This window comes from Salmo salar, chromosome ssa14, assembly GCF_905237065.1.
Source record: "Salmo salar chromosome ssa14, Ssal_v3.1, whole genome shotgun sequence".
Classification (NCBI taxonomy): Eukaryota; Metazoa; Chordata; class Actinopteri; order Salmoniformes; family Salmonidae; genus Salmo; species Salmo salar.
The window spans coordinates 86,275,556-86,301,633 of NC_059455.1; the positions used below are offsets into that span (position 1 = coordinate 86,275,556).

General features: G+C 45.1%; 1 protein-coding gene across 1 annotated transcript; it reads left to right on the top strand.

Moving 5' to 3' along the window:
- LOC106570535 (raftlin) lies at positions 1–26,078 on the top strand. The gene is made up of 9 exons (XM_045693708.1): positions 1–60; positions 2,896–3,077; positions 9,616–9,724; positions 12,990–14,406; positions 14,652–14,855; positions 15,730–15,839; positions 15,944–16,047; positions 16,974–17,049; positions 24,168–26,078. Exons 1-9 carry the CDS (start codon positions 1–3, stop codon positions 24,609–24,611), a joined length of 2,706 nt encoding a protein of 901 aa, XP_045549664.1. The 3' UTR covers positions 24,612–26,078.

The window sequence follows — 26,078 nt, forward strand, 5'->3', positions numbered from 1 at the left end:
ATGGCTCCTCTCTCCATTGTGTTCTGTAATGGGGTAAACCATGAGCTGATCCTGCTAGCTGTAAGTGCTAATACGGCACGCTCATACAGACATCATCACAGCTAAGCCATGCTATCCCTATGCCAAAGGAGAGAGAGAGAGCTCACACACACGCAGGAAAACACAAGAACACACACTCACTCACTCTGCACTGTGGGAGAGCTATTGTACACAGCCTCTGGAAGAGCCAAACAGGTGTGGTTTACTTCTGTGAGTGTGTGTTTTTGTGTGCACTGGGTGTGTGTGTGTGTGTGTGTGTGTGTGTATGCACCGTGTGTGTGTGTTTGTATGCACCGTGTGTGTGTGTTTGTATGCACCGTGTGTGTGTTTGTATGCACCGTGTGTGTGTGTGTTTGTGTGCACCGTATGTGTGTGTGTGTGTGTGTTTGTATGCACCGTGTGTGTGTGTTTGTATGCACCGTGTGTTTGTTTTTGTGTGTGTGTGTGTGCACCATGTGTGTTTGTGTGCACCGTGTATGTGTGTGTGTATGTAGGTATGTGTGCGTGTGTGTGTGTCCTAACCAAAACCCCTAGAGTTGATTGACGCGGCCACGCTAATTAACATAATCCAAAAATCCCCAACAAAATCAGTCTGTTTAAACTAGAAATATCTGCGTCTCAATTCACTGCATCCGCTATGTCCCCCTTCAGCGTCTGCGTTGTTAAGTGGCAAATCTACCCCAGTGTTTGTCAGACCAGAAGACATCCTGAAAATCAGTCTTCTCACAAAAATGGCTGTAACGTCTGAACGGTTTGGGCTACACTCTATGTAAAGATGAGACTCTCACGGACACGATGGTGTTCTCCGTTTTGCTCTACGACCCCCACACTTTTTAGTTAAATAAATCATTGATACCTACAGGGCTCCTAAAATTCTAAATCAAATAGAAAATCATCCATGTTATGACCATGTTAAAACAGGAGTTATGGTTTGATCAGCAGCAGATTTATCATGAAGATGCCATATGTTATTATTCAATTCAAACTATAATAACTAAACAATACGCTCTCTCTCTGTCTGCCCCCCCCTGTTCTCCCTCTTCTCTCTCTCTCTGTCTGCTCCCCCCCCTGTTCTCCCTCTTCTCTCTCTCTCTGTCTGCCCCCCCCTGTTCTCCCTCTTCTCTCTCTCTCTGTCTGCCCCCCCCCCTGTTCTCCCTCTTCTCTCTCTCTCTGTCTGCCCCCTCTGTTCTCCCTCTTCTCTCTCTCTCTGTCTGCCCCCCCCGGTTCTCCCTCTTCTCTCTCCTCTCTGTCTGCTCCCCCTCTGTTCTCCCTCTTCTCTCTCTCTCTCTGTCTGCCCCCCCTTTGTTCTCCCTCTTCTCTCTCTCTCTCTCTGCCCCCCTCTGTTCTCCCTCTTCTCTCTCTCTCTGTCTGCCCCCCTCTGTTCTCCCTCTTCTCTCTCTCTGTCTGCCCCCCTCTGTTCTCCCTCTTCTCTCTCTCTCTGTCTGCCCCCCTCTGTTCTCCCTCTTCTCTCTCTCTCTGTCTGCTCCCCCTCTGTTCTCCCTCTTCTCTCTCTCTCTGTCTGCCCCCCTCTGTTCTCCCTCTTTCTCTCTCTCTCTGTCTGCCCCCCCTCTGTTCTCCCTCTTCTCTCTCTCTCTGTCTGCTCCCCCTCTGTTCTCCCTCTTCTCTCTCTCTCTGTCTGCCCCCCCCTCTGTTCTCCCTCTTCTCTCTCCCTCTCTGTCTGCCCCCCTCTGTTCTCCCTCTTCTCTCTCTCTCTGTCTGCCCCCCTCGGTTCTCCCTCTTCTCTCTCTCTCTGTCTGCCCCCCTCTGTTCTCCCTCTTCTCTCTGTCTGCTCCCCTCTGTTCTCCCTCTTCTCTCTCCCTCTCTGTCTGCCCCCTCTGTTCTCCCTCTTCTCTCTCTCTCTGTCTGCTCCCCTCTGTTCTCCCTCTTCTCTCTCTCTGTCTGCTCCCCTCTGTTCTCCCTCTTCTCTCTCTCTCTGTCTGCCCCCCTCTGTTCTCCCTCTTCTCTCTCTCTCTGTCTGCCCCCCTCTGTTCTCCCTCTTCTCTCTCTCTCTCTGTCTGCCCCCCTCTGTTCTCCCTCTCTCTCTCTGTCTGCCCCCCCTCTGTTCTCCCTCTTCTCTCTCCCTCTCTGTCTGCCCCCCTCTGTTCTCCCTCTTCTCTCTCTCTCTGTCTGCCCCCCTCTGTTCTCCCTCTTCTCTCTCTCTCTGTCTGCCCCCTCTGTTCTCCCTCTTCTCTCTCTCTCTGTCTGCCCCCTCTGTTCTCCCTCTTCTCTCTCTCTCTGTCTGCCCCCCTCTGTTCTCCCTCTTCTCTCTCTCTCTGTCTGCCCCCCCTCTGTTCTCCCTCTTCTCTCTCTCTCTGTCTGCCCCCTCTGTTCTCCCTCTTCTCTCTCTCTCTGTCTGCCCCCCTCTGTTCTCCCTCTTCTCTCTCTCTCTGTCTGCCCCCTCTGTTCTCCCTCTTCTCTCTCTCTCTGTCTGCCCCCCCTCTGTTCTCCCTCTTCTCTCTCTCTCTGTCTGCTCCCCTCTGTTCTCCCTCTTCTCTCTCTCTCTGTCTGCCCCCCCTTTGTTCTTCCTCTTCTCTCTCTCTCTGTCTGCCCCCCCCTCTGTTCTCCCTCTTCTCTCTCTCTTTGCCCCCCCTCTGTTCCCACTCTCTCTCTCTCTGTCTCTCTGTGTCTGTCTCTGTCTCCCCCCTCTTCTCTCCCAACACCCTCTCTCCCTAATCATAACCTTCTCTTATATATTCTCTATCTCCTTTTCTCCGTCTTTGTCTTTGTGTGTCTACCACTCACACACGCTTTCTCTCCAACACTCACACTCACTCACCACTAACATATATATATATATACACACACACACACACTTGCTTTCACTCTCTCACACACACACTCTTTCTTTTCCCAGAGGTGTCTGTGTCGTCAGTGCTGTGTCTGTCGTCAGTGAGAGAGTTACCAGTCCAGGTGAGGGAGCTGTATGGTCAGGGCTTTGTCCTGGTGGCTGTCCATCCCTTCGTCCACCCCTGTGGCCCCAGGCCCGCACGCATCCAACGCCAGCTACACAGAGCCGTCCTCATCAGAGAGACGCACTGGTACGGAAACACACACACACACAGTCTCACTCACTTCCTTACATACTCACGCACTCTTTCTCACACACACACACACCCCTTCACTCACACACACACACACATAGTCTCTCTCATACACACACACACACACACACACACACACACACACACACACACACACACACACACACACACACACACACACACACACACACACACACACACACACACACACACACACACACACACACACATACACACACATACACACACACACACACATACACATACACATTCAGTACCAGTCAAAAGTTTGGACATACCTACTCATTCCAGGGTTTTTCTTTATTTTGAAAATGTTCTACCTTATAGAATAATAGAAGACATCAAAACTATGAAATAACAAATGGAATCATGTAGTAACCAAAAAAAGTGTTAAACAAATCAAAATATATTTTATATTTGAGATTCTTCAAAGTAGCCACCCTTTGCCTTGATGACTGCTTTGCACTCTCTTGGCATTCTTTCAACCAGCTTCATGAGGTCGTCACCTGGAATGCATTTCAATTAACAGGTGTGCTTTGTTAAAAGTTAATTTGTGTAATTTCTGTCATTAATGCATTTGAGCAAATCACTTGTGTTGTGACAAGGTAGGGGTGGTATACAGAAGATAACCCAATTTGGTAACAGACCAAGTCCATATTATGGCAAGAGCAGCTCAAATAAGCAAAGAGAAATGACAGTCCATCATTACTTTAAGACATGAAGGTCAGTCAATAAGGAAAATGTCAAGAACTTTGAAAGTTTCTTCAAGTGCAGTTGGAAAAACCATCAAGCGCTATGATGAAACTGGCTCTCATTAGGACCGCCACAGGAAAGGAAAACCCAGAGTTACCTCTGCTGCAGAGGATAAGTTCATTAGAGTTACCAGCCTGAGAAATTGCAGCCCAAATAAATGCTTCACAGAGCTCAAGTAACAGATACATCTCAACATCAACTGTTCAGAAGATACTGTGTGAATCAGGCCTTCATGGTCAAATTGCTGCAAAGAAACCACTACTAAAGGACACCAATAATAAGAAGAGACTTGCTTGGGCCAAGAAAGACGAGTAATGGACATTAGACCGTTGGAAATCTGTCCTTTGGTCTGATGAGTCCAAATTTGCAAATTTTGGTTCCAACTGCTGTGTCTTTGTGAGATGCAGAGTAGGTGAACGGAGGATCTCTGCATGTGTGGTTCCCACTGTGAACCATGGAGGACGAGGTGTGATGGTGTGGGGGTGCTTTGCTGGTGACACTGTCAGTGATTTATTTAGAGTTCAAGGCACACTTAACCAGCATGGCTACCACAGCATTCTGCAGCAATACACCATCCCATCTGGTTTGAGCTTAGTGGGACTATCATTTATTTTTCAACAGGACAATGACCCAAACACACCTCCAGGCTGTGTAAGGGCTATTTTACCAAGAAGGAGAGTGATGGAGTGCTGCATTAGATGACCTGGCCTCCACAATCACCTGACCCCAACCCAATTAAGGTGGTTTGGGATGAGTTTGATCGCAGAGTGAAGAAAAAGCAGCCAACAAGTGCTCAGCATATGTGGGAACTCCTTCAAGACTGTTGGAAAAGCATTCCAGGTGAAGCTGGTTGAGATAATGTAAAGCTGTCATCAAGGCAAAGGGTGGCTACTATAAAATATATTTTGATATGTTTAACACTCTTGTTACTACATGATTCCATATGTGTTATTTCATAGTTTTGATGTCTTCACTATTATTCTACAATGTAGAAAATAAGTAAAAATAAAGAAAAACCCTTGAATGAGAAGGTGTGTCCAAACATTTGACTGGCACTTGACATACATACATACATACATACATACATACATACATACATACATACATACATACATACATACATACACTCCCATTTCCCTCATTCAATAACTGCTACACAGAACATAGAGACACATAGTTAGCTAAGACCTTTCTCACCAGCAGGAGCCTCATCGGAATCCTTTTCTCACCCACAGAATCTGTGAAATGGAAGCAGAATCCTATTCTCTTCCTGGGATTTTTGGGAGAGATCTATTCTCAACCGTGGAATTCTTGAAGCATATGTGTAGAATGGGAAATGTATACAGCATATTTTTCTTTCATACTCCCACACACATATGCTTACACATACAAACATACCCTCCCATCTTTTTCGCTCGCTCGCACACACACTCACACACACACACACACACACAGAGTTGGGTGCTTGGCTGCTCCTTTGATGCCCCTCCTGTCAAGTGGCACCTGTCACCGTGGAGACGGCTGATTGTATCGTCAGCACCCGCCGGAGGGGAACAATGTGCAAGAGAGGGGAACCATGAGGCCTCTCCTCCTCTCTATCTCTCTCTCCATCTCTCTCTCCTCTCCATCTCTCTCTCCATCTCTCTCTCCTCTCCATCTCTCTCTCTCCATCTCTCTCTCCATCTCTCTCTCCTCTATCTCTCTCTCTCCTCTCCATCTCTCTCTCCTCTCCATCTCTCTCTCCTCTCCATCTCTCCTCTCCATCTCTCTCTCCTCTCCATCTCTCTCTCCTCTCCATCTCTCCTCTCCATCTCTCCTCTCCTCTCCATCTCTCTCCTCTCCATATATCCCCTTATCCCTCCTCGTCTAATCCCTCCGTTACCATCATTCCCCTTTCGTTCTCGCTCCTCCTCTTCCATCCCTCTCTCCTCCTCTCCTTTTCTCCTATCACCCAGGAGGCTGTCATCAGAAACCTTAGAAACCAGAGGGACTGTGGTTTTCTGTTTCAAAACTGTCTAAAACATGTTATAGATGCTGCCTGAACATGTTATAGATGCTGCCTGAACATGTTATAGATGCTGTCTGAACATGTTATAGATGCTGTCTGAACATGTTATAGATGCTGTCTGAACATGTTATAGATGCTGCCTGAACATGTTATAGATGCTGCCTGAACATGTTATAGATGCTGCCTGAACATGTTATAGACGCTGTCTGAACATGTTATAGATGCTGCCTGAACATGTTATAGACGCTGTCTGCACATGTTATAGACGCTGTCTGCACATGTTATAGACGCTGTCTGCACATGTTATAGACGCTGTCTGAAGATGCTATAGACGCTGTCTGAAGGTGTTATAGACGCTGTCTGAAGATGCTAAAGACGCTGTTTGCACATGTTATAGACGCTGTCTGAAGATGCTATAGACGCTGTCTGCACATGTTATAGACGCTGTCTGCACATGTTATAGACGCTGTCTGCACATGTTATAGACGCTGTCTGCACATGTTATAGATGCTGTCTGCACATGTTATAGACGCTGTCTGCACATGTTATAGACGCTGTCTGCACATGTTATAGACGCTGTCTGCACATGTTATAGACGCTGTCTGAAGATGTTATAGACGCTGTCTGAAGATGCTATAGATGTGTTATAGACGCTGTCTGCACATGTTATAGACGCTGTCTGAACATGTTATAGACGCTGTCTGAAGATGCTATAGATGTGTTATAGACGCTGTCTGAACATGTTATAGACGCTGTCTGAACATGTTATAGACGCTGTCTGAAGATGCTATAGACGCTGTCTGCACATGTTATAGACGCTGTCTGAAGGTGTTATAGATGCTGTCTGAAGATGCTAAAGACGCTGTCTGCACATGTTATAGACGCTGTCTGAAGATGCTATAGACGCTGTCTGCACATGTTATAGACGCTGTCTGCACATGTTATTGACGCTGTCTGAACATGTTATAGACGCTGTCTGAAGATGCTATAGATGTGTTATAGACACTGTCTGAAGGTGTTATAGACGCTGTCTGAAGATGTTATAGACGCTGTCTGCACATGTTATAGACGCTGTCTAAACATGTTATAGATGCTGTCTGAAGATGCTATAGATGTGTTATAGACGCTGTCTGAACATGTTATAGACGCTGTCTGCACCTGTTATAGACGCTGTCTGAACATGTTATAGATGTGTTATAGACGCTGTCTGCACATGTTATAGACGCTGTCTGTACATGTTATAGACGCTGTCTGAAGATGTTATAGACACTGTCTGAAGGTGTTATAGACGCTGTCTGAAGATGCTAAAGACGCTGTCTGAACATGTTATAGACGCTGTCTGAAGATGCTATAGACGCTGTCTGCACATGTTATAGACGCTGTCTGCACATGATATAGACGCTGTCTGCACATGTTATAGACGCTGTCTGAAGATGTTATAGACGCTGTCTGAAGATGTTATAGACGCTGTCTGAAGATGTTATAGACGCTGTCTGAAGATGTTATAGACACTGTCTGAAGATGTTATAGATGCTGTCTGAAGATGTTATAGACGCTGTCTGAACATCCTATAGATGTGTTATAGACACTGTCTGAACATGTTATAGACGCTGTCTGCACATGTTATAGACGCTGTCTGCACATGTTATAGACGCTGTCTGCACATGTTATAGACGCTGTCTGAAGATGTTATAGACGCTGTCTGAACATCCTATAGATGTGTTATAGACACTGTCTGCACATGTTATAGACGCTGTCTGAACATGTTATAGATGCTGTCTGCACATGTTATAGACGCTGTCTGCACATGTTATAGACGCTGTCTGAACATGTTATAGAGGCTGTCTGAACATGTTATAGACGCTGTCTGAAGATGCTATAGATGTGTTATAGACACTGTCTGAAGATGTTATAGACGCTGTCTGAAGATGTTATAGACGCTGTCTGAACATGTTATAGACGCTGTCTGAAGATGCTATAGATGTGTTATAGACACTGTCTGAAGAGGTTATAGACGCTGTCTGAAAATGTTATAGACGCTGTCTGAAGATGCTATAGATGTGTTATAGACGCTGTCTGAACATGTTATAGACGCTGTCTGCACATGTTATAGACTCTGTCTGAACATGTTATAGACGCTGTCTGCACATGTTATAGACGCTGTCTGAACATGTTATAGACGCTGTCTGAAGATGCTATAGATGTGTTATAGACGCTGTCTGAACATGTTATAGACGCTGTCTGCACATGTTATAGACGCTGTCTGCACATGTTATAGACGCTGTCTGAAGATGTTATAGACGCTGTCTGAAGATGTTATAGACGCTGTCTGAAGATGTTATAGACGCTGTCTGAAGATGTTATAGACGCTGTCTGCACATGTTATAGACGCTGTCTGCACATGTTATAGACGCTGTCTGAACATGTTATAGATGCTGTATGAAGATGCTATAGATGTGTTATAGACGCTGTCTGAAGATGTTATAGACGCTGTCTGCACATGTTATAGACGCTGTCTGCACGTTATAGACGCTGTCTGCACAGTTATAGACGCTGTCTGCACATGTTATAGACGCTGTCTGCACATGTTATAGACGCTGTCTGCACATGTTATAGACGCTGTCTGCACATGTTATAGACGCTGTCTGAACATGTTATAGACGCTGTCTGAACATGTTATAGACGCTGTCTGAAGATGCTATAGATGTGTTATAGACACTGTCTGAAGATGTTATAGACGCTGTCTGAACATGTTATAGACGCTGTCTGCACATGTTATAGACGCTGTCTGCACATGTTATAGACGCTGTCTGAAGATGCTATAGATGTGTTATAGACACTGTCTGAAGAGGTTATATACGCTGTCTGAAGATGTTATAGACGCTGTCTGCACATGTTATAGACGCTGCCTGCACATGTTATAGACGCTGTCTGAAGATGCTATAGATGTGTTATAGACGCTGTCTGAACATGTTATAGACGCTGTCTGCACATGTTATAGACTCTGTCTGAACATGTTATAGACGCTGTCTGCACATGTTATAGACGCTGTCTGAACATGTTATAGACGCTGTCTGAAGATGCTATAGATGTGTTATAGACGCTGTCTGCACATGTTATAGACGCTGTCTGCACATGTTATAGACGCTGTCTGAAGATGTTATAGACGCTGTCTGAAGATGCTATAGATGTGTTCTAGACGCTGTCTGAACATGTTATAGACGCTGTCTGCACATGTTATAGACGCAGTCTGCACATGTTATAGACGCTGTCTGAAGATGTTATAGACGCTGTCTGAAGATGTTATAGACGCTGTCTGAAGATGTTATAGACGCTGTCTGAAGATGTTATAGATGTGTTATAGACGCTGTCTGAAGATGTTATAATTTCCCTGAAGCAGAAGAGATGACTAGGCTCCAGCATACACACATGATGATCCATAGTTATATTCACTCCTTCATCAGTCGTTCATCAGTCTTTCTGCACGTTCGTCAGTCCTTTCTGCACGTTCGTCAGTCCTTTCTGCACGTTCGTCAGTCCTTTCTGCACGTTCATGTGTTTCTTTGAGAAGAAAGTAAGTATGCATCCTAAATGACTCTTCCATACATAGTGCACTACTTTTGACCATAGCCTTATGGACCACTATGAGCCCTGGCCAAAAGTAGTGCACTATATAGGGAATAGGATGCCATTTTGTACGCATTTAAAATAAATGCTGATGTCTTCCTTAATCCCTCTTTCATATCTCTCCAGTTCAGAGAAGACCCAGCTGAAGTGGGCGGGCCGTCGCCTGGAGGCAGATGTGTGTCTGGCGGGTCAACTGGCCCCCGACCCGGATGTCATCCAGAACTACGTGAAGAAGGTCACCATTAGTCCTAAAGCACAGATCTAGGATCAGCTTACTACTCCCACTCAGCTCCACTCTGGGAGGAGTTGCCCATAGGCACAGATCTAGGATCAACAAATTCCTCCCAAATTTGAGCTTAAAGGGACATTACACTCCGGAATTCCTCCCCAAAATCTAACCTAAATATTTGACAGAAAAGAGACTAGGGGAAAGCTCATCCTACTTCCCTTGGATGGCGCTTACCTTCCTCAGCTCCTTCCCCTACTGGTTATGTTCACCTGTATCATTCTTTAGGTCCATGTAGATGGAGTGGAGGAAAGAAAAGGAGAAGTTAGGAGAGGAAGCCACTTTAGACTATTGAGATGCCCCCTAATGTCACTATCAGCTGTGACATCATAATTTAACAACCACAAAAGCCCTCTTAGTATAACAATATAGTTGTGAATTCATTTTATTCTACAGCGACCATGAGAAGTGAACAGGCCTTATTGAGGAGATTTGCATGTGAACAGGCGGAGCACAAAGGGGAGCAGTGATTGGATTGAAATGCACAGGGCTCAGTATAATGTGATATGGTTAGGCAGCATGACATGAATAGGCAATCAGCCTGGCTGCCAGGAATTTGCTGAAAAGAACCACAGACAGGAGCCAATAGGAGAGTGAGGGACAGAGAGACCGGTCTTATCACACTGCAGAGGTGAGCCCTGCTTCCCTATGATACACATACATGCACACACTAAATATGAAGAAGTAAATGTCAAGGAGGTATAATGAACCTTTGGGTGGGAGTGTGTGACACACGCACGCATATATTTTCTATTTTCACCCCAATCTTGACAGACTCAACTGGTGGGCAGTGTCTGTTCAGTGTCTCCCTTATTCATCTGTCTCGCCCCACAAAATGTGTGTGTGTTGATTGTCATTGTGTTGATTGTGATTGGTGGAGGGATGATAATGGGGAAAGAGGTCTCATTATTTTGTGTGGTAGTTAGCATTCTGTGTTCTCTCTGACGAGCCCCACTCAAACTGTCAGCGTTAAAATCAACTGACAATTAACCAGAGGAGCTCCGTGTGAGGGAGAAGGAGAATGACAGACACACACACACTAATGACAGACTCACACACACACATACACACACAGGATAATGACCCACACACACAGTGGATAATTAGGTTCCTTTGTCATTAGAATATTTGATCTTTAGGGACGATTAGGTTGGCTGTTATTTTGCTGAATGTTTTGCAGAATGTCTAGTGTGTAAATGAGCCTCTGTGTTGGTGAGTGTGTAAATGACGTACTGTATGTGAATCAATATACCAAGCATGTCATTCATAGAACAGTACACCAGAGCTAACTGACAATGGCAGCCAAAGGCCCCACTGGCCAGATCTGTAGCTATTAGAATACAGAATGAATCAATAAGGCCCGAGGAGGTGTGGTATATGATCAATATACCACGGCTAAGGGCTGTTCTTAACCACGACGCAACGCAGAGTGCCTGGATACAACCATTAGCCGTGTTATACTGGCCATATACTACAAACCCCCAAGGGTTTATAAACTGGTGACCAATGTAATTAGAACAGTAAAAAGTCTATTTTTGTCATACCCATGGTATACGGTCTAATATATCACGGCTTTCAACCAATCAGCATTCAGGGCAAAAACCACCCAGTTGATAATTATAAATATATCGCGGGTCGATTCTATTTCCTTAGCTGCCCATCAATCCTGTGTGTTGACGTGCCTAACGACAGATCGCTGCATGAAGCTGAATGGATCAATCACATTAGTCGCCTACAGCTCCTGGTCCGTCACGTCACTGTGTGGGGTATTACAGCTCCTGGTCCGTCACATCACGTCACTGTGTGGGGTATTACAGCTCCTGGTCCGTCACATCACGTCACTGTGTGGGGTATTACAGCTCCTGGTCCGTCACGTCACTGTGTGGGGTATTACAGCTCCTGGTCTGTCACGTCACTGTGTGGGGTATTACAGCTCCTGGTCCGTCACGTCACTGTGTGGGGTATTACAGCTCCTGGTCCGTCACGTCACTGTGTGGGGTATTACAGCTCCTGGTCCGTCACGTCACTGTGTGGGGTATTACAGCTCCTGGTCTGTCACGTCACTGTGTGGGGTATTACAGCTCCTGGTCCGTCACGTCACTGTGTGGGGTATTACAGCTCCTGGTCCGTCACGTCACTGTGTGGGGTATTACAGCTCCTGGTCCGTCACGTCACTGTGTGGGGTATTACAGCTCCTGGTCCGTCACGTCACTGTGTGGGGTATTACAGCTCCTGGTCCGTCACGTCACGTCACTGTGTGGGGTATTACAGCTCCTGGTCCGTCACGTCACTGTGTGGGGTATTACAGCTCCTGGTCCGTCACGTCACTGTGTGGGGTATTACAGCTCCTGGTCCGTCACGTCACTGTGTGGGGTATTACAGCTCCTGGTCCGTCACGTCACTGTGTGGGGTATTACAGCTCCTGGTCCGTCACGTCACTGTGTGGGGTATTACAGCTCCTGGTCCGTCACGTCACTGTGTGGGGTATTACAGCGGACTAAACTCCACTCTATGGTCATGGAAGTTTCCACCAATAGAGTGGAGCGGAGACCAGGCTTTATGTAATTTAGCTCTGACTAAATCATTAGCCCAAGTTCAATACTTAAAAAAATATGAATTATGAAACGTCGACCTTATACCTATGTTTGTCCTCTGTAGTAGCATGCCTTTCTTTGTTTGCTGAAATCCACACTTTTTCAATAAATGTTAATCAAATACAACCACCGACTGTTTCCTTTGTTGAGATTCAATTGGCACATCTTAGAGCAACATCTTAGAGCAACATCTTAGAGCAACATCTTAGAGCAACATTTTAGAGCAACATCTTAGAGCAACATCTTAGAGCAACATCTTAGAGCAACATCTTAGAGCAACATCTTAGAGCAACATCTTAGAGCAACATCTTAGAGCAACATCTTAGAGCAACAGCAACGGTGGTTGTATTTGGTTAACTTTTTTTGAAAAGGTGTGGATCATTATTTGTCACAGTAAAGGAAGTTAAAATCCTCCCCTGTTGAACAGATCAAATTCATCTTTCAGAAATGTCTCCTATATCCACCGTTTCCATTACACATGTCGCAATTATTTCTTTTGCGACATTGCTTTTGTCTAATAAACCTGGGTCAATGGAAACCTGCCTACTGTGTGTGTGTGTGTGTGTGTGTGTGTGTGTGTGTGTGTGTGTGTGTGTGTGTGTGTGTGTGTGTGTGTCCAGATCCAGGATGCAGCGGAGCAGGGTGTTCTGTTTGTGGGCTTCCTGCAGCAGCCTGGTGGGGGACCTTGTTTCCTGGGGAACATGGACCCTGAAGACCTGTCCTCTCTGCACTCCAGCCCCTCCCCCATACGCAGACACCCCGCCAGTACCACTGTCAGTACCACGGCCAGCCCCTCAGAACCCACTATACCAGACCTCATCTCTACAGAGTCTACGGAACCCCACCAGAATCTCTTAGAACCAGAACACGACCGGAACACAGGAGTGAAAACACCAGAATACAAGTCGGTAGAACTCAGAACAATTGAACAGAATCCTACAGATACCAGTCAGGTGGAGCTGGACTGGAGCTCAACAGAACTGGTAGAGAACACGCAGGACTGTTCTGAAGTAGAATCAACAGACAGGGAACACAATCACAGTCCAGTCAGAATACCCTCAATAGAGGATCAACCAAACCATAGTCCAGATGAAGCAGCAGACCCACCAGAGAGACTGCAGAGTCCCAGCCCTATAGATCCAGCCTGTGACTATCACAACCATGTCCCAACTGAACTCAGTAGCGACCAGGATCAACTACAGTCCTGCAGCCCAATAGATCCAGCCTGTGACCATCACAACCATGTCCCAACTGAACTCAGTAGCGACCAGGATCAACTACAGTCCTGCAGCCCAATAGATCCAGCCTGTGACCATCACAACCATGTCCCAACTGAACTCAGTAGCGACCAGGATCAACTACAGTCCTGCAGCCCTATAGATCCAGCCTGTGACCATCACAACCATGTCCCAACTGAACTCAGTAGCGACCAGGATCAACTACAGTCCTGCAGCCCTATAGATCCAGCCTGTGACCATCACAACCATGTCCCAACTGAACTCAGTAGCGACCAGGATCAACTACAGTCCTGCAGCCCTATAGATCCAGCCTGTGACCATCACAACCATGTCCCAACTGAACTCAGTAGCGACCAGGATCAACTACAGTCCTGCAACCCAATAGAGCCCACATGTATAGAGAGACAACAGAATGAAAGCCAAGTAGACTTCATCAGGACTCTACTACCAAACTTCAGCCCAGCAGAGTTAACACATGGACTTGGTGGTCCAGATGCAGACAGACGGCACCAGGGAGACAGACAGAGTCCAAGCCCTGAGACACAGAACCAGAGACAGATACCAAAACAGGACCATGGCACAGACAACCTGGTCCGGTCACCAGAACTAGACAACGGCGACCGCGGGTCGGAATCCTGGACTGAGAGGGAGTGCAACCATGGAAACAGGGGTACGGGGGGTGACCTGGATAAGTATCAGAGAAGCAGCAGAGTCCCGCCCCACAACAACAACAATCACATTCGGGTCAAGAGTCCAGACAGAGATAAGAGGGCTGTGGGGTCTCCACCAGCACAGAGCAGTGAGTGTGGGATCTACTACTGTTACGACTGCATTACTGACAGGCTGCTGGTGTGAGATGATGCTGACAGATAGGGCAGCTCTGCTTCTGGCTCCTCAGAAACGTTGATATAGCATTGCCATGAGTTGAAGTTTATACTGAATATTGCAATGTTGATTAATTTCAGTCGTGTACTTCCTGGCAAAAAAATATAAACAAATTATATGTGCCTCTCTTTCTCTTTGTGTGTGTTCGTGCGCGTGTAGGAGGGCAGCTGTTTGCCCTGTACAACCACACAGGGGAGCTGTCCAGCTCTCTGAGGTCTTACTCCCTTAGGGTTCCACTGGGGCTGCAGAGAGAGGCGGGGCTAGTGACAGAGGTCGATGCCCACTGGCTAGATCACATGACCCAGCATTTCATCAGTGGAGCTCGCCTCATCGACGGTTTCTTTCACCTTGGAGACGACAATGGTGACGTGTTATGAGTGTCAGTCTGTTTGTGCTGTCATGGCAACTCATTGTCACTCTTTGGCATGCCAAACACTCTGTTCTCCTCAAGCTCATTAATGGTAGCATGTTGATATTTGAAGATTGCTAAGAGGCCAGACTGACTTGTCAATGAGCACTGGAGTTGTCAAGAGCACAAACAGATCTGGGACAAGGCCAGTGATGTAGTAGTGTTTAAAGAAATGGAGCTGGCACACTCACAACTTCACCATGTACCTTTATTCACAAACAAACGTTTCCATCCTGCAAGGATCTTCATCACGTCATCAGGTTATAGTGTTTACCATGTCAATATACTGAAAACGTTTTGAATTTAGGGGAAAATGTTAAAGGCCTACTTGGAAAGTGTGTAGGCTCAGCCTTATCCATGTTCCTTCACCCATGATGCATAGAACTACATGCAAAGACAAGATTCGATCAACTCTGTCTCTTCCAAATCTGTGGAAGAGCTTCAACTGTAACAGAATAAGTTGGGCTTCCCTTTCTCTCTCTGTCTTTCTCTCTCAATTCAATTCCATTTAAGGGCTTTATTGGCATGGGAAACATATGTTAACATTGCCAAAGCAAGTGTCTCTGTCTCAATCTCTCTCTGTCTCTCTCTCTCTCTGTGTGTATGTGTGTGTGTGTCTCTCTCTCTCTCTCTCTCTCTCTGTCTCTCTCTCTCTGTGTCTCTTCTCTCGTGTCTCTGTTCTCTCTCTGTGTCTCTCTCTCTTTCTCTCTCTCTCTCGTGTCTCTGTGTGTCTCTCTGTCTCTCTCTCTCTCTCTCTCTGTCTGTCTGTCTGTCTGTCTGTCTCTCTCTCTCTCTCTCTCTCTCTCTCTCTCTCTCTCTCTCTTTCAGACAGCGGGGTCTTCTCTGTGGACATTGTGTTCATCTTTCAGAGCTCCTCAGAAGAAACCCCACCCACTTCATACGACGCCATCGTGGTGGAGCAGTGGACCATTGTCGATGTTAGTGTGTGTGTGTGTGTGTGTGTGTGTGTGTGTGTGTGGGGGGGTGTGTGTGTGTCCGTTCATTGTCGACGTGTGTGTAACACTCTTTTTGTCCTCTCCAGGGTGTAGTGGTAAGGACTGACTACATTCCCTTGCTCCAGTCTCTGGCTCCCTATGGCTGGAGACTGATGTGTGTTCTGCCTACTCCCATCGTTAAGACCAACAGGTACTGTCCCAACCCACCAGTCAGGAACACTAGGCACTATACCAGCCTAGTACGGACTAATACTTACAGTATTTCTCTAAACCAGAGATGGGCAACTGGTGGTCCGCCCCCTTTTTGAAGGCCCTTCGATCAATTTCCAACCCCCAAAAAATATATATATATTTTATTTTTTATTTTAGGAACTCAGTCGGAGTCTCAACTTAGTTTTGCTAGTTAGAATAGTAGAATAAACAAGGTGCAAGTTAGAAATGCGTTTGTGCATGAGCAGTTTTTCTCTTATGTCAGTCACTGATAGTAAGTCAATTAGCCCATGTCAGCAATTGTTTTTAGATTGTTAAGTAAGTTTAGTGGCCATCTATCTAAACTTGTTATCCTGGTTGAATTACTGTCCGGGGGGCCTCCATTGACTTTGTCTGTCAGTCTCACTCAGATATCATATCAAAAACTACAAGCATTTGCCTCCACCCTATGGGAAAATGTGTGGAATTGTAAAACAGCTAATTTCCCTTTCCGCCACATGGCAAGTGAGTAGAATTGCATAAAATGAGTTATAAAAGTGCAAAATCTTCTCTCCGCTCCATGGCAAAATTTGTAGAATTGCACGAAATGATCTACATTTCGCTTTTCTGTCAAAGAGGAGGGCCACTAAAAGGGGGGGTATGGATTTGGGTATGCAGACACGTGAGCAATTGCGTTCCGATTTTTGGTGTCCCCCACCCCCATCAAAGTTGCCCTTCCCTGCTCTAAACCATACTCAACATTGAAACACTGCACATCATTTGGAACACAATTACCTTTCACATTTTCTGTCACATTACAGACCCGGTAAAAGTAAAAGACCCAGAATAAGACGAAACGTTTTTACAAGATGTGAAGCCAGTACTGATGTGATTCACATGGTATTAATAGCACTGTTCTTTCCTCAGTGATGGCAGCTTGTCCACTAAGCAGATCCTCTTCCTCCAGAGACCTACCCTGCAACGCAAAAGGAAAGACTTCAAGGTTCCTCACCATCCTTTTTCCTGAATTCTCTCTCCCTCTCTCTCTCTTTCACTCTCTCTCTCTCTTTCACTCTCAATTCAATTTCAATTCAATTCAAAGGGCTTTATTGGCATGGGAAACATGTTTACATTGGCAAAGGAAGTGAAATAGATAATAAACAAAAGTGAAATAAACAATAAAAATGTAACAGTAAACATTACGCTCACAAAAGTTCCAAAAGAATAAAGACATTTCAAATGTCATATTATGTGCAAATAGTTAAAGTACAAAAGGGAAAATAAATAAACATGAATATGGGTTGTATTTACAATGGTGTTTGTTCTTCACTGGTTGCCCTTTTCTTGTGGCAACAGGTCACAAATCTTGATGCTGTGATGGCACACTGTGGTATTTCACCCAGTAGATATGGGAGTTTATCAAAATTGGTTTTGTTTTTGAATTCTTTGTGTATCTGTGTAATCTGAGGAAAATATGTCTCTAATATGGTCATACATTTGGCAGGAGGTTAGGAAGTGCAGCTCAGTTTCCTTCTCATTTTGTGGGCAGTATGTTCATAGCCTGTCTTCTCTTGAGAGTCAGGTCTGCCTACGGTGGCCTTTCTCAATAGCAAGGCTATGCTCATTGAGTCTGTACATGGTAAAATATTTCCTTAATTTTGGGTTAGTCACAGTGGTCAGGTATTCTGCCACTGTGTACTCTCTGTTTAGGGCCAAATAGCATTCTAGTTTGCTCTGTTTTTTTTTTGTTAATTCATTCCAATGCGTCAAGTAATTATCTTTTTGTTTTCTCATGACTTGGTTGGGTCTAATTGTGTTGCTGTCCTGGGGCTCTGTGGGGTCTGTTTGTGTTTGCGAACAGAGCCCCAGGACCAGCTTGCTTAGGGGACTCTTCTCCAGGTTCATCTCTGTGTAGGTGATGGCTTTGTTATGGAAGGTTTGTGAATCGCTTCTTATAGAATTTAACTGCTCTTTTCTGCATTTTGATAATTAATGGGTATCGGCCTAATTCTGCTCTCTATGCATTATTTGGTGTTTTACGTTGTACACAGAGGATATTTTTGCAGAATTCTACATGCAGTCTCAATTTGGTGTGTCCCCCATTTTGTGAATTCTTGTTCGGTGAGCTGACTCCAGACTTCACAACCATAAAGGGCAATGGGTTCTATAACTAATTTAAGTATTTTTTGCCAGATCCTAATTGGCATGTCGAATGTTGTCCTGAGTGGCGTAGTGGTCTAAGACACTGCATCTCAGTGCAAGAGGCATCACTGCAGTACCTGGTTCGAATCCAGGCTGCCTCACATCCGGCCGTGATTAGGAGTCCCGTAGGACGGTGCACAATTGGCCAAGCGTCGTCCGGGTTTGGCCTGGGTAGGCCGTCATTGTAAATAAGAATTTGTTCTTAACTGACTTGCCTAGTTAAATAAAGGTTACACATTCCTTTTGATGGCATAGAAGGCCCTTCTTGCCTTGTCTCTTAGATTGTTCAGATTTGTGGAAGTTACCTGTGGCGTTGATGTTTAGGCCAAGGTATGTCAAGTTTTTTGTGGGCTCTAGGGCAACGGTGTATAGATTGAATTTGTATTTGTGGTCCTGGCAACTGGACCTTTTTTGGAACACTATTATTTTTGCCTTACTGAGATTTACTGTCCGGTCCCAGGTCTGACAGAATCTGTGCAGAAGATCTAGGTGCTGCTGTAGGCCCTCCTTAGTTGGGGAGAGAAGCACCAGATAATCAGTAGACATTTGACTTCGGATTCTAGCAGGGTGAGGCCGGGTGCTACAGACTGTTCTAGTGCCCAAGCCAATTCATTGATATACACTACAGTTCAAAAGTTTGGGGTCACTTAGAAATGTCCTTGTTTTTGAAAGAAAATCACATTTTTTGCCCATTAAAATAACATCAAATTGATCAGAAATACAGTATAGAAATTGTTCATGTTGTAAATGACTATTGTTGCTGGAAACAGCAGATTTTTTTATGGAATATCTACATAGGCGTACAGAGGCCCATTATCAGCAACCATCACTCCTGTGTTCCAATGGCACGTTGTGTTAGCTAATCCAAGTTTATCATTTTAAAAGGCTAATTGATCATTAGAAAACCCTTTTGCAATTATGTTAGCACAGCTGAAAACTGTCGTGCTGATTTTAAAGAAGCAATAGAACTGGCCTTCTTTAGACTAGTTGAGTATCTGGACCATCAGCATTTGTGGGTTCGATTACAGGCTCAAAATGTCCAGCAACAAAGACCTTTCTTCTGAAACTCGTTAGTCTATTCTTGTTCTGAGAAATGAAGTCTATTCCATGCGAGAAATTGTCAAGAAACTGAAGATTTCGTACAACTCTGTGTACTACTCCCTTCACAGAACAGCGCAAACTGGCTCTAACCAGAATAGAAAGAGGAGTGGGAGGCCCCGGTGCACAACTGAGCAAAGAGGACAAGTACATTAGAGTGTCTAGTTTGAGAAACAGACGCTTCACAAGTCCTCAACTGGCAGCTTCATTAAATAGTACCCTCAAAAACACCAGTCTCAACGTCAACAGTGAAGAGGCCACTCTGGGATGCTGGCCTTCTAAGCAGAGTTGCAAAGAAAAAGTCATATCTCAGACTGGCCAATAAAAAGAAAAGATTAAGATGGGAAAAAGAACAGACACTGGACAGAGGAAGTCTGCCTAGAAGGCCAGCATCCTGGAGTCACCTCTTCACTGTTGACGTTGAGACTGGACAGAGGAACTCTGCCTAGAAGGCCAGCATCCTGGAGTCGCCTCTTCACTGTTGACGTTGAGACTGGACAGAGGAACTCTGCCTAGAAGGCCAGCATCCTGGAGTCGCCTCTTCACTGTTGATGTTGAGACTGGTGTTAGTTTAGTGTTTTCCAATTTTCCCAGAAATGTTTTGAGTCTATGGATTCTTCAATTACATTGAGCTGATTTCTGACGTGCTGTTCCTTCTTTTTCCGTACTGCATTTCTGTATTGTTTTAGTGAATCGCCATAGTAAAGGCGTAGGCTCAGGTTTTCTGGGTCTGTGTGTTTTTGGTTGGATAGGTTCCTCAATTTCTTTCTTAGGTTTTTGCATTTTTCATCAAACCATTTGTCGTTGTTGTTCATTTTCTTAGGTTTTCTGCTCAACATTTTTAGATTCGATAGGGAAGCTGAGAAGTCAAATATAGTGTTTAGGTTTTCTACTGCCAAGTTTACACCTTCACTATTACAGTGAAACGTTTTGTCCAGGAAGTTGTCTAGAAGGGAGTGAATTTGTTGTTGCTTAATTATTTTGGGGTAGGGTTCCACACTACTTTCCTTCCATCTGTAGCATTTCTTAATATTATTCAGTTCCTTTTGGCTTTGATGCCTCATGATTGAGTATTGCTCTGTTCAAGTAGTGTGATTTTGCAGTGATCAGATAGGGTTGTCAGTGGACTGACTGAATGCTCTGAGAGACTCTGGGTTGAGGTCAGTGATAAAGTAGTCTACAGTACTACTGCCAAGAGATGAGCTATAGGTGTACCAACTGTAGGAGTCCCCTCAAAGCCCTACCATTGACTATGTACATACCCAGCGTGCGAAAGAGCTGAAGAGGTTGTGACCCGTTTTTGTTGGTTATGTTATCGTAGTTGTGCCTAGGGGGGCATATGGGGGAGGGAATGCTGTCACCTCCAGGTAGGTGTTTGTCCCCCTGTGTGCTGAGAGTGTCAGGTTCTTGTCCAGTTCTGGCGTTTAGGTCGCCACAGACTAGTACATGTCCCTGGGCCTGGAAATGATTGATTTCCCCCTCCAGGATGGAGAAGCTGTCTTCATTAAAGTATGGGGATTCTAGTGGGGGGATATAGGTAGGATATTTTTCTCTGAGATTATTTCCTTTTGAATTTCTAACCAAATGTAAAATGTTCCTGTTTTGATGAATTTAATAGAGTGAGTTAGGTTTGCTCTATACCAAATTAGCATACCCCCTGAGTCCCTTCCCTGTTTTACTCCTGGTAGTTTGGTGGATAGGACTACCAGCTGAGATAGTGAAGGCGTTGTGTTTCATAGTGTCTAATGTGTGGTTTGGCCTCAGACCAGTAAGTGTGAGCAGAGCCTGCTAAGCATCTGGTACATGCCATTGGCTTGGGCCAGTGTAAGAATGGGGGTTGGGCCTGTTTGCCTGCTCACGGCCTGGGCGTATGTGTGACTTTCATGTTGAGGCCCTCTTTGTGGGAGTGGGGGGGCATGGGGTGGGCTGGAGGGGCAATGGTCTGATCTGACCTATATGGGGTGTGGGCATGGTTGGTTTGGGGGGATATTGATTGGTGGGGGTGTGGATGTGGCTGGTGGTGCTGTGGTCTGAATGTGGGTCCTCTCGGCGTGGATCCTCTGTGTAGGTCTGGGGGGGTCCCTCAGGTCTGGAAGAGTGTCTCGCAGGTCTGAGCGGGGTGTCTGTTGATCTGTTGCTCCTGTGTGAGGTATTGGGGCTGCGGTTGATGGCGATGTCCTTTAGGGTCCTGGCGAAGGTGGGCACTGCTGTCTTGTATAGGTGAACATGGTCATAAAGTCCAGGGTGGAGTGGTGGGCCAGGTAAGCATTTGGTTTTGAGGCACAGTAACTGGAAATACTTGCGTTTACCCGCTGTATGGTAGCAGGGTGGAGATAACCACTTGTGTGTTGGGGAAAGTAGAAGAAGCTTTTTCAATCACTCCCTTGAGAGCTGTGGCCACCCTTTCCTGCTGTGCTCTCAGGTGGTCTGTGCCTGTGTGTATTATTATGTGGCTAGGTGACCCTAGTTGGTCCTCAGACAGAAGGTCTGTCATTCTGCCCCTGAACAAGGCAGTTAACCCACTGTTCCTAGGCCATCTGTTCCGAACCTAGTTAAATTTAAAAAAGGGTGGCTGACGAGGGGTGTTCAGAGGGAGTGGGTTCCCCTGAGCTTGGGGTTCTTCATTTGTCTGTCCTGCTGTGGTTTTGAGGCTATGGTCTGGGGTGGACTGTTCTGCTGTGGTGTCAAGTCTTTGGTCAGGATCAGAGGTGGGCTGCTGTTCTGGCTTCTCTGCGGGGGTGGCCAGCTCTCTAATGGGTTGTTCTGTCACATGTCATCTTTCCCACCTTCTCCTCTAGTGCGCTGTTCTTCTCCTGCTCTGCTCTCATCTTCTCCTGCCGCTGGGCCTCCTTCTTCCACTCCTGCTCTTTCTCCTGTTGAAATTGTCTCACCACAGTCCAGAGTGCAGACATATCTCTCTCCCCCTCCAGCTCTCCGGGTCTGGTTGAGGTGGTGGTGTTGTGCTGGACTGTTGTCTGGGTCTGTGCTGACTGGAGTGTGTTCACCTGCTGTTCCAGCTCCACATGCCTTACCTCCAGCTGGGTGAATTCATCCTTCATTTCAGTGAGGGAGTAGTGTTGTTCGTCTGTGAGGTTGTTTAATGAAGAGGTCTGGTCTGACACGCTCGGGGTGAGGGTATCATTCTCAAGAGAGAGCTTCTCCTGCTGTGCTCCCTGTTTGATTATGTGAAAGTCCAGAGGAAACTGTTTGGGGTTGCCCTGTACCAATACTGTTCCAGACTTGTACAAGTTGACATTAGGTGACTCAGAGTCCTTGTTGTGTAGTATCCTGAGTTTCCACCCATCGCTAATCCCCCCCCTCTTAACAGAGAGGTAGTGTGTTAATATAGCACTGCGCCATGCCAGGGGATGGTCCTAGTGGAAGATTAAGTTGCTTATGTTCCCATTTTTATACCAGTCAGCAAAAAGTGTCTCTTGATTTTCAATAAGGAGCTTATTTTTGTACTCTTTCCGTGCCTTCTCATTTTTTACATCCAGGGGGTACTGTATTGTAATGACCTCTGTACAGGGGGAGGGGGTTTCAAAGGCCTCTGCATTTGGGTGGGGGAGGCTGTGAGTGAAAACAATGTCCTGAGCAAATTGGCTTTTTACCAAATTACCGTACGACTGCTGCTGGGCCTCCTTCTTCCACTCCTGATCTTTCACCTGTTGAAGTTGTCTCACCACAGTCCAGAGTGCAGACACTCTCCTGACATTGTTAGGTTCAAGGGCTTTGACACGTCTCACTTCACACCTCAGTGCTAATTGAAGTTGCAGTCAGATCTGTTCTTTCCTAGCAAGCTTGGTAGCCTTAATTTAGCATTCAGTCCTTATAAAGTCAAATATATTATTGTAATTGTATTTTTCTTGTTGGCTTTAAAAGTAGCTTCAGACTAAACATTACTAAACATTACTCACTCTGATTTCTGTTGTGCTTCTTTTGCAGGTCGTTGGTTTGCCAGAGCATTTGCTGTATAGTCCTTGCGAATAAGAATCTTTTATAGTAGGAATCCTTCCGGTAATTTAGTCCAAAATCAGGTTGTAGGTTCGGGGTTTTGATTTGGAGTAATGGTTGTGTTGTGGAGGGTAGTATCCTGTGTATGTCCTTGTAGAAAAATCCAAGTTTATCTAACTCTAAATCTATATTTTTTGTGAAAACATGCTGAAAAATGCAGGAGCTCATCTGCTTATTCGCTCTCTCTCTCTCTCCTCCCTCTCAATTTAATTCAATTCAAGGGGCTTTATTGGTATGGGAAATATATGTTTACATTGCCAAAGCAAAGCAAGTGAAAAAGATAAACAAAAGTGAAATAAACTATCAAAAATGAACAGGAAACATTACACTCACAAAAGTTCCAAAGGAATAGAGACATTTCAAATATCATTATGTCTATATACAGTGTTGTAATGATGTGCAAATAGTTAAAGTACAAAAGGGAAAATAAAAAAACACAAGTATAGGTTGTATTTACAATGGTGTTTGTTCTTCACTGGTTGCCCTTTTTCTCTCACTCACTCACACACTCACACACAACCTATAGAATGCTGTGTCACAGTTGGTGTCACTTCTAAATATAGCGGTAGATAAGCCAGCTGATATAGGTCTACTCTGGTACTGTTAACGCTCAGAGGGACAGTTATATTGTCTAATAATAGGCATTTCTTAGTACATTACAGTCCAAAGGAGATTTGATCAATTATTTGCGGTTAACTGTCCAAGAGAGAAGCATTACCGAGATAGATTTTGTAGTGTTTTTGTCAGGTGTCTGAAGACCGAGTTTAAAGAAAGAAAAAAAGTATCTCTTTAAAATGTCTCTTTCAGAAGTTGAACCTCAGGGGTCGGAACAAGGCGAAGAAAAACTCTGCCGGAGAAATGCTGAAAGAGGAGAGAAAGAACATGTCCCCAGTGATGGAGAGAGGGATGGATGAACAGAAGAAAAACACGGAAGAGGAGGAGAGCGAGGCGAGAAGAAACTGGGACAACAACAGAAATGAGAAAGGGAGAACCGTAGAGAGAGGAGGACTCAAGAGAGAAGAGGAGGAGAGAGAGTGTGAGACAGAATCTCAAGAAGACTTCCCCCAGGGTACAGAGGGTGTGGCCACAGACCTCAACCAGGAAGTAGAGTGGGAGAATGGCAAAGTCCCATTGGCCAGACAGGAGAAGGCTGTTAGATTTGTGTATGTCAATCAGAAGAATGATGAAGTGAAGTCAGAGAAGATCACACAGCAGCTGAGTGAAAGAGCGCTGTTTTCTGGAGTATGTTAATTAAGAACTGACAGATAGAATCTGTGCACAATAAAGTGTCAGAGGAGGAGTGCTGGGGTGTATTCATTATGGCGATTCTGTTGCTAAACATTTTGCAAACAGAAATTGTTTGCTCCAAACGGAAAACGTTTTGCAACGGAAACAAGTTTCTATTGGACAAAATCAGGTAGGTCCCTCCCCATTTCATTCCACTTCCTCGGTTTGCTTCCGTTTGGTTCTTAAACGGTTTCCGTTAAAGGACGTAATGAATGCCCCCATGATCTAGGTTCAGTTCTATCTCCTAAATCATAATGAATAAGCAGGGGTAACTGATTCTAGATCAGCACTCCTACTGTGAGACGCTTTGTGAATACAGGCCCTGACCTGGGTTCAAATAGTATTTGAGTTTGCATGGTGCCTTGCCTGGATGGAACCAATGGAATATTTCCAAACCCAGCCCACATGACACTCTAGGCAGGCTTGCAGAAATTTTAAGATTTCAAATTATTTAGTCCCAGGACTGGAATTAATAAATATACAGTATGACAGAAGATGAAGAACTATGTGTATATTCTAAGAACAAGTAGCTCATCAATGGAAACCAAGGAACTTACCAGAATGGTGATTTAGTTCAAAGCCTTTATATTCCTGGTATTGTCATATATATAGATTTCCATATGGTTCTGTGTATGTTCATATGGACTGCTTCCAACATGTAATGGCTTCAATCAGCCTTCAAGGCACACATTTGACCTGTTGCCTCAGATGTTGTCATGTGGAGTAGGGTGAAGTTGCCCCTAGACTCTGATTTTGGGTCAGTTTAACATTTCCTCCACCAATGGTTAAGGTTAGGATTGGGGCAGGGAAGCTGATCCTAGATCTGTACCTATGGGAAACTTCACCCCAGAGTGTTGTAATGTACTAGCCTATTAGGCATTAATATATGGACATGCATTTGTACAGTTGTTATGCATCTGCTTTTGGCTAGTGTCATTGGTTCATGTAATGGCCAATGAGAATGCGCACATAATGTAGGTCAGGATTTTGAGGTAAGAGCTTTAATTGCCATGGTAACATCAATGTTTTTCTCCTACCTATGGATCACTGTATCAAAGAATACTGTACATTTGAGTAGATACTCTATTTAACCCATTATAGTCAAGGTCTATGGCCCTGAGTGAGTACTTAATCTGCATATCATGATTGGTTCCACTGCATAGCTTTCACCTATCATGTGTCAGGTCAGTGATTATACTTTACGGAAGGGATTTACGGAGTACGTTTTAGGAATATTTGTACGCCACCATAGTCCCCTTTCTGCTCTGGAAGTGTGTTGTGTGAGTGGTGTGGTTAGCAAGTCTTTGGTAGTATCCCAAATGGAAACATATTCCCATTCAGGGCTGGTAAAAAGCAGTACACTATGTAGGGAATAGGGTGCTATTTGGGATTTAACCTCCTGACAGACAAACAGGAGGAATAAACAGTTCT